The 17559-nt window shown below is 51.9% G+C and overlaps 2 protein-coding genes across 2 annotated transcripts in view; one reads left to right on the forward strand and one right to left on the reverse strand.

Annotated features, from left to right (window-relative positions):
• Positions 1-8735: 8735 nt before the first annotated feature.
• Positions 8736-14630, reverse strand: Foxi3 (forkhead box I3). Its single transcript, XM_046455953.2, has 2 exons — positions 13997-14630; positions 8736-11011 (listed from the first exon to the last, which is right to left on the reverse strand). Exons 1-2 carry the CDS (start codon positions 14628-14630, stop codon positions 10398-10400), a joined length of 1248 nt encoding a protein of 415 aa, XP_046311909.1. The 3' UTR covers positions 8736-10397.
• Positions 14629-17559, forward strand: part of Spmip9 (sperm microtubule inner protein 9) — a 47946-nt gene continuing 45015 nt past the window's right edge. The window contains exons 1-2 of the mRNA XM_046455951.1: positions 14629-14778; positions 15050-15147. Of these exons, the coding sequence (XP_046311907.1) occupies positions 14629-14778; positions 15050-15147 (248 nt within the window). The remainder of the gene's footprint in view (positions 14779-15049; positions 15148-17559) is intronic.

Raw genomic sequence — 17559 nt, forward strand, 5'->3', positions numbered from 1 at the left:
CATGCTCTCTCCCTTTAAGATGCAGCTCCTGGCCTTGTGCGGTGGCTCACGCCTGCAATCCTAGGGGCTTGGGAGGCTGAGGCAGGAGGATCACAAGTTCAAAGCCAGCCTAAGCAACTCAGCAAGGTCTTAGGCAACTTAGCAAGATCCTGTCTCAAAATAAAAAAATTTTAAAAAAAGGGCTGAGGATGTGGCTCAGTGGTAAAAGACCCCGGGTTCAATCCCCAGTACCATAAAAGAAAATGCAGCTGTGTCTTGAGGACGGGATTTGGCAAGCACTACACACCCTGTTGTGAGCAGGTGGCCCTGGAGGCTTGACTGCCCGTCCTGGTTGCTCAGAGCAGCCCTTCATCATGTGGCAATGAAGAGACAGAGACAGAGGGACTGGCACAGTGGGCGTCTTGCATGGACCTGTGGGTGCATAAACCTCGGGGGGCCAAGGAGATTGGCTGGTGATTTAACAAACACACACCACTTCTCAGCATCTGTCCCACCTCAGCCAGAGGTGCCTGACATCACCCTTCCCCACACAGCGAGCAGCCCTGACCACGGCAGAGAAGCCAACTCTGCCAAAGGACAAGGCTCTGCCTGTGGGCCTTGCTGACGTGGCCCAGAGAAAAAGGCCCTGGCTGAAAGCCTGAGCAGAGGCCCGTGGCCAACTGCATTTTCTTTTGGTAATTTTGTGTGTGCTGGGTGGAACCCAGGACCTGGCACAGGCAAGGGGTCGGTGTCCCTGGGCCAGGCCTCACTCCATGACACACGTGGATCCCCACACAGATCTGTCCCCGAGCACACCGTATAAACAAGCCAGCGCACTTCAACGGGGTTCACGTTCCCTGTGAGAGAAGATCCATTGGCAGCTTCCAGACCTCAGTCACCCCACGCCAATCCTACTTTGGCACTGCAGCCCTGCGCTGTCCCTGGGACGCCCCGGCCTCACGTCCACCTGGCTCCAGGGGTCACGTGGCAGAACTTCCATGATGGAGGAAGGGGAACATGCCTTGGCAGATGTAGGTCGCTCTGGGTTGGGTTTGTTCTGCTCATCACACCTCTGTAGGAGCCGTGCACACTGTGACAGGCACCAGCAGTCCCTGCATCGAGGAAACTAGCTTCACGTAGCAGAGCAGGTGAGTCACTTTTGCACCAGGGGAAGCCTGAGCCCTCCAATGTCCCCTGTCATCCTGCCCCTCATCCAGCCAGAGCTGCTCCTGACGGAGGGCTATTCAAATCTCCACCTAACAAACCAACCTAGAGCCAGGAGCAGTGGCCACGCCTGAGATCCCAGCAGCTCAGGAGGCTGAGGCGGGAGAATCACAAGTTCAAAGCCAGCCTCCGGCAACTTTGCAAGGCCCTAAGCAATTCAGTGAGACCTTGTCTGTAAGTAAAATTTACAAAAGGGCTGGGGATGTGGCTCAGTTGTTAAGCAACCCTGCGTTCAATCCCACACACAAAAAAGAAACAAACAAAAAAAGAAACCAATCTAGAGCTGGGTTAAATACTTAAGGATTTATGGGTAGTGGAGTATTATGTCTGCCTCTCAAATGATTCAGAAGAAGTCTGTGTGGGTATAAATACATTCTGTACCCTTCCCTCTCCCGCCTCTCTGACATCACAGAGCAGGGCCCCATAACCGGACAGATTTCAGTGAAGTTGCAGGATACCAAAGGCAACGAGGACATTCTAAAAGCAGCCAGAGAGAGAGGCCGGTAACAGAAGCCAGAAGATAGGGACCAACATCTCCCCAGAGCAGGGCTGAGAGGACCTGGGTCTTGGACACACCTACCTGCCTGTCAAAATGAAGCATTTCTACACAAATAAAGACCAGGGAGATTATGACTAGGAGGACTTCACCAGAAGGGTCACTATGGACATTATTTCAGCAGGAGAAAAACAGCCCTGAAGAAATGCAAGAAAGGAGGGCAATGAGTGACAGCACAGGGCGCCCTGAAACACCAGCTAAGCTCTGAGCTGCCTCCCCTCACTCTACAGCCTCGGGTCAGAGTGGGCCTTGGACTGTCAGGGCCCTGCCTGGCCTGCTCTGAGCCCACTGGGTCCTGGGAGCCCAGGACTTCTCTGGGGCTCCCAGCCTCCTGGACCCACCCTGGAGTCCCATCCCTCCCTGCATGGTAGGTGGCTCACATGCCCAAAGCCCTGCTGCTGGGGGGACTCCGTGGGAGGTTGCCTCATGGCGATGCCCAGGCGCAGTGATCACTGCCACTTCTGTCTCCCTCTGGGCTTCCAGGCTGATGGCAAGCTGAGCAACTTCACCAATGCACCCCCCAAGATGTGCTGCCCAACCTCAGGCCCGAGAGCTCCGGGCCGACTGCCGCATGCTGGCACTACCCCAGCCCAAGTCCGCCTGTCCTCTTCCTAAGCTGACTGCCTCAGGCGTTCTCCTGCAGCGGAAGCTACTGCAGACTTGCTATCTGATCTCTTTTCTCCCCAAACCCTCGACACTGGCTACGGGTCCCACCTGTGTTTCCTACCATGAGTTTGTGAGGTGGCTGTCCCTTGTCCTCTCACAGCATAGTAAGTTGTCAGCAGTGACATCAGCTCTGTCTTCAAAATACATCAATAGGTGAGATTTTTCTTCAGTCTGTACCCAGCCACTTAAGATTAGTAAACACAGAAATATCGATGTCACCACAGCTGGGCGCTTACAGAGATGAGTCATGAATCTTTAGGAAACAACGTGGTGTTCTCTTAGAATTAAAACGGGGAGTTCAGGGCTGGGACTGGGGTTAGGGCTGGGGCTCAGAGGTAGAGCACTTACCTAGTGCCCAGGAGGGCCTGGGTTCCACCCCCAGCACTGAAAAAATACAAACAAAAAGCACAACTGGCCATAAGGGGCAGCCCTTCTCTGCCGTCCTCCCCTTGGCTCTGGGCTTCGGAGCCTGCCTTGCCCTCTTCCTCCTGTGGTTCCTCTGGGGACTCGTCCGTGTCCCCAGGAAGTCATGGCATCCTCCAGGTGCTCTCCTCCCCATCCGCATGCCACTCTGCTTGCTAAGTGACTCCTTCCACAGCCTCAAGGAAGCTTTCATTAAATTTTTGGAGAATTCTCAGCCATGATGGCCATGAATGTCCCTTCCATTCCTGTCTCAGTTTCTTCTTTCTGGTATTCCCGATTTGTGAAACTGACAGTTCTATTTGAAACGCCAATTTCATTCTTACAATAAAATCAGACTTCTTTCTTTCTGTCTTATCCAACTGCGCTTCTTCCCTGGCTTCCTCGGCCTGCCCTTGCTGTCCAGGCCTGCCTGGCTACCTGTCCCCAGCCAGCTCCTTCAGCTCCCTACAGAAGCCCTCCTGTCCAGGCCTCTGCTGGGCTGCTCCCCACCTGCCCTGGTCCCTCCCTTCCCGCATCCCTCACCTGCTCAAGTCCTACTGGGCGGGGGGGGGGGCTATCCCCAGCATCCCACTGCCCCCTCCCCCCGTGGCCACTTGTCCCCCAACTGCTGTCCCTTTGCAGGGTCCAAGTACCACACTCCTTGGGGCGTGGCATGTGGCTGCTTCCCCCAGTGGGCACAGTAGGTACTTATCTTCAAGCACAGTTGGAGAGGACAGAATGGTCTGATGCTGCCCCTCCAGAGTCACCTTAGCGAGGCTGAGCCGGACCGTGGCCACCCTGTGAGTAAGAATCCTGTGCTGCCAGGACACCAGCTCTCCCTGACTCCTGAGTCCAGGAAGGTGGGTTTCCCAGGAGGGGCACGTGTTCTGAGGAGGCAGGGAAGAGGGCAGCCGATGGCCACTGCTTCTGAGCAGCACGGGGGGCGTGTCTGGGGCACCGCAGTGAATCTCACGGAAGGAGAGGCTCTAGGTTGGGCTGAAGGCAGTCCTTCTGCTCCTAAAGGCACTTGGTGAAGGCTGCCAAACCAGAAAGGGGAGACCTGGGAAGTGTCCTAGCTGCAGGAGTGCTGGGCCTCTGGAGGCTCCAGGTGTTGGTGGGATTCTCCTCTGTGACAAGCCAGAGCCAGGGTGGGGGGTGGGGGTTTGGGGAGGTGGTGCTGAGGTCTAGATCCAGGCAGAACAGAGCAGAAGTTCTTGGGAGTCTGCCCATTTAAAGCCAAAGGACAAGGATAACTTTTCCTGTTCTCTGTACCTATGAGGCCGCAGTGGCACATGCCTATCATCCCAGCAGCTCAGGAGGCTGAGGCAGGAGGATTGCAAGTTCAAAGCCAGCCTCAGCAACTTGGCGAGACCCTAAGCAACTTAGTGAGGCTCTGCTCTAAATAATAATCAAAAGGGCTCGGATGAGGCTCTGTGGTTAAGCACCCCTGGGTTCGATCCAAAATAAATAAATAAATAGTGATGAAATCATGGAGATGTGGCTGCTCTGTGCCTTGGTCCCCCAAACAAGGGAGAGGAATACTGTACCTTTCTCTTAGGGTCTATGACAATTTCTTCACTTGGATGTGGGCTTTATTTTTTAAGCAAAAGTAGGTGGCTATGAATGGGGTCACCTCAGAGTGTACCTCAGAGTGCATGTACCTTGTCCCCCTCTGGCCCTAATGCTAGCTCCAGCCACAACCCCAGAAGTCATCCTTATTGATAAGATGCTTTTATCTTATTTTGAGTCAGACCGTTAAGACCGCCTGGGGGAGTTGGTGGGAGTGGGAGGGGTCAGGATGCCAGGGACAGCTGCTCCCAAGAGGGAACTGTGAACCGGAGCCAGAGGACCTGGGGAGGTGCTCCGTCCTGGCAGAAGGAGCAGACAGGGTTTGAGGGCCGCACAGCGGTGAGCGGCTGGGAGTGTGAGGCCGATGAGAGGCTGTGGAAGGCCAGGACCTGGAATGTGCAGGGCCAGATAAGCCTCTGCGTTCGCTGCTACTAGAATTTCCGGAGAGGCTCTAAGTGGGAGAGAAATGTGCTTCTGGCATGATATTTACATATCATGCTGGTAGTCAGGTGCCGGGGCCACGCCTATAATCCCACCATCTCAGGAGGCTGAGGCAGGAAAGTTCAAGGTCAGCCACACAAGTTAGTGAGAATCTGTCTTAAAATAACAAAAGGACTGGGGACATAGCTCAGTGGTAAAGCATTCCCAGTTTTAATCCCCAGTGTCCCCACCCTCCCCAAAAGAGGTGAGGTGCCCCCAGGTGAACAGGTGAGCTGTCAGAAGCCGAGACCCGGAGCCAACAGCTCTTATTTTACTCACTGGCAGGTTAGCCCAGCAGGAGCGTGGGCTTAGCCTGCTCAGGGCCTGGGCTCCCTCCCAGCCCCAGGACCCACAGACAACAAGGAGCTGAGGAAAACAGGCGGCAAGGTGGGGGGCCACCTGGGACTGTGGGGTTGGTGAAGGAACGTCCCTTTCTGCCGAGACCCCTGCCTGCTTTCACCCTTCTGTAACAGGAGGCTAACTAGCCTCACCTTCCAGCTGTTGAACCACAACACGGGCATCCTGACAGCGACTTTCTGAAAAGAGACCCGTGGGGCGCTGTGGGTGGACAGAGTCGGCACACACAGATTAAAGGTGATATCCACACATTGCCCCTCCCGGCCACCCTGGCCCGAGAGAGGCCTTCACCCACTTCACCTTGGAGGGGATGCAGGCCTAGGTAGTTTGTGGAACTGGGCCAGGCCCAGGTGTGGAGTCGAAGGCGAGGGGGGACAGGGTCAGTGGGCCTCATCCTTGGACAAGTCCTCCTGCTGCCTGGTGCCTGGTTTCCCATCCAGGTGGAACGGAGGTATCTCCATGTGGTGACACAGGCCACTCACGAGGATAATGGAGAGGAGAAAACCCTATACACGCGGAGCTCCAGTGAACCTCCGCTCAAGTGCAGTCCAAAGAAATCAGTCCCCGACCCCCAAGGCTGGCACAGGGGCGAGAGCGGGGAGCCGGGGGTGCAATGCCACGGAGGGCAGTGCACTCCAGGCCTGGAAGGGGGCCAGGGAACCTGCTCTAGGCAGTCACAAAGCCTGAGGCTGCTTTATTCTGACCAGCTCTGTGGCCCAGACGCACCATGGATCTGTGTGCCTGGGACCCTCTTGGCACAAAGATCTAGTAGGAGCTGTCAAAAAGGGAAGAGACTGGGGCTGCAGCCTCTTGGCCCAGGCCTGGGGAGCTTGAACCAGCCTACCCCTCGCTGGCCTCCATTTGGAGGCTGATAAAGAGGCTCAGGGGGGCTTGTGGCCCCTGCTCTGTGCACCTCTCTTCTTGGCCTCCCCCATATTTTTTAAGGACTGATCTCCTCTCTTCTGAGTGGTGAGCAACTCAAACCAGGGCCTGGGGCTTGGTCATCCTGGTGGCCACTGGGGGTTGCTGAGTCAGCGGATACATTCCTCATGAGTTCCCAACCATGGTTCCCAATGTCCGGCTTCCCTGGGCAGCTTCAGAGCCCAAGACCTGGGCCTTGATCTGGCTGCCGGCTGATGTGGAGGAGGATATGCCAAGGAAAAGTGACTTCCCTTCCCACGGCTCACCTTCCTGTGTTCAGAGCAGGAGCCCAGACCCCAATCCAGCCTTGGGGACACGCAAAGGAAGTGCCTCATCAGGAACACCACTCTGCTGGGGGCAGGAGCCGGGGTTCTAGGCCCAAGTTGGCAACCTAGTAGCCACCTTGGGAAGTCCTCCAGCCCCTCTGTCCCTCCCCTTTCTGCCTTTTGAAATGCAGAGGTGGTGAGGTAGGTGGAGGGCAGGTGGGCTCTGACATCAGATGGTTTAGTTTGAATCCCAGTTCAAGCCCTTACCTACAGCACCACTTAGGTGGGTGAGCAAGAGCAGGGACCCAGGCTCCAGGCCTGGGCGTCCGCCGGGTGGGGCCGTGGGCAGAGGGCTACTTTATACTTCACCTGTGGGCTTGGGAAGGTGCCGGCACCTGGTAAGTGGGTTTTTATTATTGCAACGCTTGTCTCTTTTTAAAACGGTAAAGGACTGTTCCCTGCCTGTTTTCAAGGACCCTTTAACATCGCGAATGGTAAACTGGAGGGCCTCGTGGGTAGCTGTTCCTTTCTGACCTTTTTTTGTTTGGAATCTGATGGGGGAAATTCCCTCTTTTCTCAGTGGTGCCAGCCACCCAGTCACAGCCCCTCGATGGCTTTCCATGACAAAGGCAGGGCGGGCCAGGTCTCTAGCTGGCCTGCAGATCTCGCCTCAGGACAGACTGGGGCTTCTGTTTCATTAGCCACCTCCAGGTTTTAGCTACAGGGGCAGCCAAAGGAAACAAAAGCCCAGCTGGACCCCAAGACAGGACCTGTGGAAGATCTGGGAAGCCTCAGGAAGGAAGAGAGGCAGTTTGGAGTCTGCTCTGAAGGGCAGTGGCCTGCGCTTGGCCCTTTGCCCAGTGAGAGCCCTCGGGCCAGGCAGGGGGAGGGCCGAGAGGCACAGGGCTTTCAAAGCCTCTGGGCTCCTGGCTGTGTTTTCCAGTAAGTTCAAGAATGGGACAGAGGATCTAAAAGAGTGTCAAGAAGGAAACTTGAAACCTGCTCTTCAGCTCCTCAAATTCTCCCTGGGTCCCATCGGCATCCCGGATGCCCCAGTCCTGGGATGCAGGGAGGCCACTGCGGGGCCTCCGGCTCCCCAGAGATGCACCTTAACTGAGTGCTGTGGGCCACATCTCATCCTCTGCGCTGACTCGACCGGAGCCACAGGGTGTGACCCAGATCCAGTGTCAGACATGGTTCCCAGGCAGTGTCACTGCTGCAGGAAATCTGTGTGAACTGGGCGCTGGCCCATGGGACCTGGAAGCAGCCCAGGCCCAGGCAGCTGCTTCCCTGCTCTTCCTGCCGGTGCCCAGCAGGGGCCAGGCTGGTGGACACACAAGAGCACAGCTCCCGCAGTGTGGGCAGCAGGGACCCAGCCTCCCCAAAAGAGGGAAACTGGTTCTCTTCACCTTTGTCCTCATAAAGGGCATCATTCTGACATTTAATGTCCATCAACTACCCAGACCCAGGACTTTCAGATGCATTGTATGGTTTTCTGTTTCTTCCCAAGAAACCTGGATGCCTGAGCCCCACACTTCCCGCCCCAAAGAGGCTTAGTCAAAATATTCCCAGCCTTTGGTCTCTAATAACTTGATGTCAAGAAGAAAGCTACCTTGAGAATCTATAATCAGGAACTGAAACACTGACAGATTCTACCTCCACGTGACAATGCGGCCAGCTGTGACCTCAGTTCCAAGAAATGCCCTAGTCATTTGGGTTGCTTCTGCTCCAATGGTCTTTAGGGAGAAAAGGCACTGTATAGGTCAGAAGCTGCCTGGACCGAAGCCAGAGGCCTATGCAGACAGACCGGGCTCACCCTCTGGCCCCAGGACCTAGGGTTTTGGAAGCGGCTTTTTGGCAAATGGCAGGTGTTGGGCTAGATCACCTGTCCCTCACCTCCTCAGGGGCCTCTGGGCAGCTTTTGAAGCCCTGGTCCTTTGGATTCTTTTCAGATGGGGCAAGTTTGCAATACCAGCTCTTTCCTTAGCATTGATGGGGTGCCAAGTCCCTTCCCCTCAGAGCACGGTTTGTCTGATGCACTGAAATCTGGTTGATCCAGATAGTGAGCCCGTCAGAAGCCAACAGTCATGTTGTGTGTGTGGGGGGTGCGAACCTGAGGGACAGGTGACAGCTCGTCCCCCAGTGGCTGATGCCATGCCCCTTACCCCTCTATTCCTTTAGGACAAAGCAGGAATGCCCCAAAGAGGCCAGAAGTCACCCCACTTGAGTTTATTTCCTATGGTCTTTCTCAGCAGGCAGTTTACTTTCCTAAAAAAATTTTTTCTTTGCTGCCCTGGTTCACATTATAAATTAACTCACAAATATAGAGTTGTGCTAGAAACAATATTTATAAAAGTTCATATGCTTGCTCACATACAAAAATATCCATAGAAATGGTTTTCTGTACACATAGTAGAGGGTAGGGAGTCTCTTTGGTTGTCTTTGTATAAAAGGTAGTGGTGACGATCTTGAGCTCAATAAGTTCATGATTTTTTCCACATGCTCTATTTCAAAATAAGGATTTTTTAAAAAAAATATTGTATCTTCAGGAGTATTCAGGAAACAGTTTTTTTTTTTAATTACAATGTGCATGTGATCCTGTTTCTAGAAAATTCCAAACCCCAGACAAAAAATGCTCACATCAAAGGCTCAAAACCATGATAAAGGGGACTCAGACTATCTTCATCTGAATAGAATGCTGTTCCCAGGGTGTCATTTTTAATTAACATTTTCTTACTAACTCACTAGTCCACCAATAATGGCCAAGTGTTTGCCATGTAAGGTGCCAGGTCTCTGCTGGGCCCTGGGAGGGTGAGGGCAAGAGTTACTCAAGGGACCATGCCTCTGAATGAAAGGGTGCTAATATAAATAAAATCATCTTTTTTTAAAATTTGAGCACAAATGGTTTATCATATTAAAAGCTATGAAATTCCATTTTAAAACTATTTTTAATAAAATTCTAACAATACTTGACTACAAAATGAAATGCCCAGGACAGGAGCTAAGAGGGACAGGCTACCATGGTCAGCTGGCTCAGCGGTCACCTCAGCCTTGGACTTGGGCAGGAGGTGAGGCAGAGCCAGTGAGCGTTTCCCTTCCTGCCCAGGGGAGCATTGCCAGGGACTGCCATTTCCACCAGAGTCTCTGGTGGGGCGAGACCCAGCTCCTGTCATGCCTGCCTCCTTAGCCTGACACGGTGCAGTTGGTCTCAGCAGCTGGGATACAGGTTACCAGCTCCAGCTCTGCAGCCAGGCCCAGTTCCACCATTTTCTCCCTGGGACCTGGGGCAAGTCACATCTCATCTCAGAAGTCCATGTCGCTTGCATAGACAGCAAGTGTGGGACAGGGCTCTGTGGCCACCCCTGTGAGGCAGACTTGATGGGCTAAACCCATTGAGACTAGGGCAATGCTTGGTACCTAGGGCAGCCTTAAGGCAATAAGTATGTCACAGGTACCAGTCAGAGGTGAATTGCTGCACACTTGTAGTGCTTCCTGGCACACTGATACAAACTTTAACTGGAGGCCAAGGACACAAAGTTGGAAGTTTCCTATAAAAGGCCAAATTACCTGGCTTTTCTAGAAAAGATCAGAGAGTAGGACAGGGGATGGCCAGCTGCTTCCGAGCCTTTGGCTGGTGGGTTCAACCACCGGCTCCAAGTGCCAGCTGCTGTTTACCACCTAGGGACTTCAGGGCGGGCTCCAATTGAGCATCCCTGAGCCCACAACCCGGCACAGACCAACAAGCCCCCAGACCCAGTCTCTGCCTCACAGGGCTGCAGGCTACCTGCCTCAGAATGCAGGCAGACTTCTGCCCAGAGGCCCATCTTCAGGAGATCTGTAAAAGTTTGCTGGGGTCTGGGGGTTCCCTGCTCCCTGGCAGTTACACCATGGGATCACCCAGGAGTTCAAACAAATACGAAGCTCAGCCCCACCCCAGACCTCGATCTGCTCAGCAGTGCCTCCAAGTCTGAGGGCTCCTACACCTCGGAGCCCTCCCGTGGGTAGATGAGGCTGTTGACCATGCCCAGGTTGTAGAAGGGGCTGCTGAAGGGGCTGCTCTGGCCCCCACCGGCGCTGGCCGGGAACGGGCTGTAGTAGGAAGATCGCTGGCTGCTGCTGCTGCTGGTGCCCAGCGCCAAGGTGTCTGCAGAGGCCTCAGAGATGGAGGTGGCGGGGAAGGCGCTGCTGGAGGGCAGCTGAGGGCCTTGGGCCCCCAGGTGGCGGCCGCCAGGGCCGGCGCGCTGGGCACTCCCACCGCTGCCGACGCTGAGACCGCTGAGGCTGCTGAAGAAGGCACCGAGGCAGGGGGCGGAGGCCAGCACCGGGCCACCTGGTGGGGACGCGGGGCTCTTGGCGCCCTCAGGCTCCGGCGACTGCGCTGGCCGCAGCACAGAGGAGGGGCCTTCTCCCTCCGGGGCGCCGCCCACTCGGGCCCCCAATCCCGAGGACAGCCCTTCTTCTGACTTGGAAGTCCCGGTGGCCACCGCAGAGCTGCCGCTGGCCTCCGAGCGCCGCTTGCGCTTCCGACGGAAGTTTCCATTATCAAACATCTTCTCGCAGTTTGGATCCAGAGTCCAGTAATTACCTTTCCCTGGGAACGAAGGACATATTAGAGAAGGACCTGTTTATGCCCGTGCATAGTCGTCCACGGTCCCCTCAGGTCCCAAGACCCCCGGGGCTGCCTACAACCCTGGAAGCGCCAAACCTCTTTTTTCTGTTTTTTTTTTTTTTTTCCCTATACATATTTACCCACGATACAGTTTAATTTCTAAAATGAGGCAAGGTAAAAGTTACTACTAATAACTAATAATAAAGTAGCACAATTAAGGAAAATGTAACTGTGATAGAAATCATGTGATCTGGACATGCCCCTGTCTCCCCAGAGACTGGGGAAACTGAGGCAGGGGCATGGCAAATTCCAGACCAGCCTGGGCAACTTGGCAGGACCCCATATAGATGTCAAAGTTGGAGATTGCAGGACTGAATTAGCTCAGCAGTAGAGTGCTTGCCTAGCATGTGTGAGGCCCTGGGTTCCATGCCTCCTCCCCCAGACTTAATTAGATTCCCAAAGCACTTATAATTAAATTGCCCAACACACCTTCCCTTATTCTAGATCCAAAAAAGTGTGACCTTGCAAAATCATGGAACTCTGTTGCTACTTAAAACTTGGGCTTTGGGGCTGGGGATGTGGCTCAAGCGGTAGCGTGCTTGCCTGGCATGCGTGTGGCCTGGGTTCGATCCTCAGCACCACATACAAATAAAGATGTTGTGTCTGCTGAAAACTAAAAAATAAATATTAAAAAATAAAAAATAAATAAAAAAAAAAAAACTTGGGCTTCCATTTTTTACAATGATAGGGATGAGAACAGCACCCATCTACCAGATTGAGGTTTAAATAACATCTCAAGCATAGTAGCTGGCACATGGCGAGCAGTGAAAAATACAGTATTTATTGTAAAATTCTTATTCCCTAAAAGTATAAAACTCCCACCATTGAAAAAACTATCCTACTGGAAAAAAAGCAGCCTGCAAATGAAGATAATTACTGTGCAATCTCCTCGGTATTAGCAGCTCATGGGATGGCGCTCCTTTGGAGTTTGAGGAAATGCTGGCCATCGACCTCCATTCCTGTTGGGCAGAACACACCCCTGAAAATCTTCTAAGCCTTCTGTCCACATGGCAAACATGGACAAAGCTTGTCTGCTTAGAAAATGTCCCTTATGTTCTACAACCAAGGTGGGAAAGAGGGATATCTCATCCAATAGCCCTTTTCACTTCTAGAAAAAAGAACCTTTGATGTTTCAAAGCACTACCAAGCATTTACCTTTAATGAGAGTTTTACATGGAAAACCTTAGTACCTCCTCACAGTTCTATGGAGACTCCTAATACAATTGCCCTCACTCTTCAGATGGGGAAAATGAGATGCAGACTGGTCAGCAACTTGCTGTATTCAAGAGCTACACAATCACTGCCATGATAGAGCCAGCATCTAGGCAGGCTGACTCCAGACCCAGAATTCTTTGTTAACTACTGTGTTAAGCTGCTTCCACAAACTAGCAGGCACTCACTCTTCCAAGCCCATTATCTGCATTTTCTGCAGATAATTGTAGGAAAAAGAAAGTTTTATATGACTACAGTTTAGGTAACAATACCTGCATCTATCAGGTGTATATATTGGACCAATTAGGTACCAACAGATTATTATTATTATGTGTGTGGGGGGAGGGGTTGCTGGGAATGGAACCCAGGGCCTCATGCATGCAGGCAAGTGCTTTACTACTGAACCACACCTTCAGCCCAAAATGTTTTGTTTTGCAAGTACCAAGAGCTTTGATGACACTACCAATAACTTTAAATGTTTACGAAAGTTCAAGAGTTCATATAACTAACAAGATAATCTTTATTATAATCTTTATTATTATAATAATAATTCAGAGGCCAAATCAGGAAGATGCATCTTCTAGAACTGTCTACTCTGTTCAATACAGTACCCACCAGCCACAGTTGGCTATGGGCACTTGGAATTGAGATGTGGAATAAAATGCTCACAGGAATCTGAACATTTAGAACCAAGGAAATAATATAAAGAATGCACTAGTAATTTTTATAATTGAAACATTTTGGATACTTAAATAATATTAAAAATGTCACCAGACTCTGGACTTTTTGAATGTGACTTTGTACAGTATTCCTGTTGGAAAGTGCTGCTGCAGCATGGCTTCAGGGGGCTAGGGAAAATCCCAGCCTGAGCGCCATGCCTGAGAACACTTCTGTTTGACTAATATTGTTTCCCAAGGCAGCTCTCTCCCCTCCCCTCCCCTTGTCTTGGGCTCCTTGGGAAAAACCTCAAGTTTCTCTCTTGTTTTTAAGCTGCTTCTCTCCACCTCCCGCTCCTAGGCCAGGTAAGAAAGGACACTCAGCGCTGTAAGGTGGCCCTCCCTGCTCCAGGGGTTTTGGAGCTCAGAGCAGAAGAAAGTTGGGGACATTCTTTTTAAATTTCTAACTAGTTAAGGCATCAAAATCACAATTTGTAGGGTCATGAAAGCTGTCCCAGCTCTATCTAATGGTGCCGGAGCCACGGTGGTCAGGTCTTCTCTCTCAGGTGGCCACAGTGAGATTCGTAGGAGTCGGATAGAGGAGGAAATGCGCCAGAGTCCGCTTCCTTTGTGAAAGCCGACGGGGATCCCAGCTTTCTCAACCATCTATCTCCCCTTTCGGGTGAGTTTCCCGGCATTCCTACTCCCCATCGGCCTTCCTTGTAACTAGGCGACCCTTCAAGAGGGCCGATGAACACTGCCCAGGGGTGGCCTCTCGTTTGACACGAACGTTCCCCCTCTCCTCTATCTAACTGGAGGTACGGAGGTAAGGGACCAGCTCCCCGCTCACCGGGTGCTCCCTCCAGACCTCTCTGACGTTTCTTTCTCCTCCGGTTCCCCTCACCCTGGTCAGACGAGGTGGCTGCCCCTCCACCTGCTCCCGCCCCGGCTCGGAGGAGACCAGGCAGCCACAGACCCTGCCCGGCTCCTGCCCGCGCCCGCCGACTGAGCTGCGAAGCACCTGCCTCGCCGCCCTCACCTGGGTCATCCTCGTCGCGGGGCACCTTCTTGAAGCAGTCGTTGAGCGACAGGTTGTGGCGAATAGAGTTCTGCCAGCCGGCCTTGCTGCGCTGGTAGAAGGGGAAGCTGTCGGCCACGAACTGGTAGATGTGGCTGAGCGTAAGCTTGCGCTCGGGCGCGCTCTGGATGGCCATGGCGATGAGCGCTGAGTACGAGTAGGGCGGCCGCACCATCTTCATCAAGTCCTCGCGGCTGGCCATGGACAGCCAGCCCAGCTCTCCGGGCGCCGCGGACCCCGCGGGCGAGGCGGGCGCGGCGGGCGCGGGTTGCGCGAAGGGCCGCTGGGCGCACGTGAAGGAGCCGGCGGCGGGCGGCGGCTGCAGGAAGGGCCCGGCCGCGGCCCCGGGCGGCGGCGGCGGCGGCGGCGGCGCGCCCAGGTAGGCGGCGGCCGCGGCGGCAGCGGCGGAGGACGGGCCGCCCACCCCGGGCCCATTGAGCCACAGGTAAGGGTTGGCGGCAGCGGCCGGCGGAGCGGCGTAGTCGGCCAGCGTGTAGGGCGCCCTGGAGGCCGGGGGCGCGCCCGGGGCGGCGGCGGCGGGGGGCAGGCTGGGCTGCGAGTACACGCCGAAGTTGTCGCCGCAGTAGAGGGCCATGTCGGCGGCCGAGGGCGGGTGCGGCGCGGCCGCGGCGAGCGGGGAGCGCGGCTGGTCCCGCCGCTCGGTCGAGAGCATCCCTCTGCGGGCCACCCTGCGGCCCGCCTCGCCTGCGCTCGGCGCCGGCTCCCGGGCCGGGGTCCGGCAGGTGCGGGCGGAACCCAGAGAGCAGCGGCTTATATCCGCGCGCCACCCCCGGGCCGCGGCCCGCTCTCCACGCCCCCGGCCCGCCCCACCTGCCGCGCCCCGCCCCGCCCCTCCCCGCGTGCGCTGGCCGAGCCACCGGGTTTAAGGTGAGCAACGCTTCCCGTCCTCTCAACTAGGCGACGAGATAAGAGCACAAATGTTAAAAAGAGGAGGTAACGCAAACTTATAAATCTCTTCGGGAAAGTCTGCACGTTAATTCGGGGGCCGCTCAGGCCACCTGCCCAGACCTCTTCGCTTCTTCTACCTCGAGCCCCAAACCTTTTGTGATCCAGGGCGATGCACGTTCCGCGATGCAGATCGTCTCCCAATCGTAAGCCGTAGAGGAAAATTTCAGCCCTTTTGGGGGTGCGGCGGGAGGTGTTCCCCGGCACCTAGGCGTATCTGCGCTCCCTGGGGATTCTATGATCAGAGCCACTGAAGTCGGGGTTCAGTTCTTCTAGCCAAACCCTGTGTTCCATCACTCCGGGAAGCACTTGCTCATCTTAGGTCCGGTTTGTTCAGACTTCTGGTGTAATTTCGTTACCTTTAAAACGGTGAACTTTTTCAAAGACTTTCAATTAAGTGGTTTCGGAATTAGCCTTTTAAAACTAGTTTAAAGTCATTTAAGTTGTGAAAAAATGTTCATTTTTTTAAAAGTCTAATCGGATTATATGACTTGCATTCCACTTATTTTAATATGTGGCTCCCTGCCTAGAAAAAACAAATGCAGTAAAATACTGTGGCGATCCCAAGTACCGCGCAATCATTATTTATTGGTTCAAAACAACAATAAGAAAATGGTCTCTTCCAATACAAAGTATTCCTAAATGTGTCCTTACGTCTGAAGGACACCCTGTCTCTAAGTAAAATCCTGAGTTCAATCTCCTGTACTCACCCCTCCGCCAAAAAAGAAAAAAAAAATGCTGGAGGAGAGAAAGGAAAACGTTTTATTCTGCATATGCCAATTACAGGCTAACAGTTCGGAATATTTAATCGTTTGTCACCCCACCCACCCACCCATATAGCAGGGCATTTATTTTCATGATAAATTTATTTATGTACTTTGGTACTTAAAGAAATTGAGAGATATTTACTTAGCAAATTTTGGTGCTAAGAATGTTAATCTCACTTCAAATGTAGCTAGTCATCTTTTTGGAACCAGAAACAATTTCTTTAAATCTCCTACCAAATACTGTGGAAAGGAATAAAAGGAATAGTGTTTGTCTACATCATATTTTGATTTAGATTTAAGGATCTAAATGTTTTCTTTCTTTTTTAAAAAAATATATTTTTTAGTTGTAGATAGACACAATAACTTTATTTTTATATGGTGCTGAGGATGGAACCCAGTGCCTCACACATGCAAGGTACGTGCTCTACCACTGAGCCACAATTCCAGCCCCTAAATGTTTTCTTAATGTAGATAAACAAATTTGTTGGATTTTGAGATTTCTCTCCTGGGGTGTTAATAGTTAATAGTAAAACTATTTCCAAGAAATTGGAAAGAAATCCTTGATGTTATTATAATGCCCCAATTTAATATCTGTTCTTAAATTGTAAAGTTCAAAGCTAAAAAGAGGAGGTCCAAAAGAAAAGTTGGCTGGATGGCAGAACATTACTAAAGTTTGAAGCCATCTCCCCTTTAGTAATTGGTGCCTTTAAGAATACAATATCTTTCTTTTCAGCAAATTCATCACCCATACAGAAAGCAGTTTTGAAGGTTTCCTTTAGGGTCTAATTCTTCACCCAGTAGCTCCAAATTATTCTGAATGAGGGACCATGTTGGAGATTATAGTTTATTGTTTTGATTAAAGGTTCTACTGAGTAACGATACTTTGTTTCCTAACTGTATCCTTTGCAGACTTTAGTCTTTATGTATTTATTTTTTATTTAAAAAGGACAGAGCCACCTAGCGACTCTTTGTTTCTATTACAGCACACACCTGTAAGAGATGGGTGGGGGCACCCCCTCTAGGGAATTGGAAGTTACATTTCAATATTTTCAATTACATTTTAATTATATAAACATAAAACTAGTTTGGGTCATGGCCTGAGTTATTTAATGTCAACATCAAAATAATGCTTTTGGCCAGGCGTGCCAGGTGCCTGTAATCCTAGCTACTCAAGAGACTGAGGAAAGAGGGTGGTAAATTTGAGAGTAGGCAAGGCAATTCAGCAAGAACCTATCTCAAAATAAAAAAGGCTAGAGATGTAGCTCCAAGGTAGAGTGCTTTCCTAGCCTGTGCAAAGTGAATCCCTGGGCTCAACCCTTAGCATCACATTAATAAATAGATAAATAAATCCCCATTTTAAAAAAATGAACAAACTTTTTAAAAAATGTTTTTTAGTTCTTGATGGACCTTTGTATTTATGTTGTTTATTCATATGTGGTGTTGAGAATTGAACCCAGTGCCTCACACATGCCAGGCAAGCGCTCTCAGGCCCCCAATAAACAAACTTAAAAAGCATTTGAGATACTTAAAAAAAAAAAAAAGATTAAAAAAAAGTGCTTCAAATGCAAGTTCCCTGAAAGAATCTTTTGTTCAGTTTTGTTCCATTGCTTTTCACAAGATATATAATCAAGAAAATTGATGCATTTATATCAGTGAAAAATATGGACAGGCTGTTACATGTTTGCATCACTGGAAAATAATTATTTAACCCACAGAAAACATCTCACTGATTTTCTGCTGCCATTGGGTCACATTCTAGCTGCATCTTTGAAATTGCTGAACAACAATAAA

Source organism: Marmota monax, unplaced genomic scaffold (genome assembly GCF_021218885.2).
Source record: "Marmota monax isolate L192 unplaced genomic scaffold, Marmota_monax_Labrador192_F-V1.1 WCK01_AAM20220418_F8-fsc00238, whole genome shotgun sequence".
NCBI classification, from domain to species: domain Eukaryota; kingdom Metazoa; phylum Chordata; class Mammalia; order Rodentia; family Sciuridae; genus Marmota; species Marmota monax.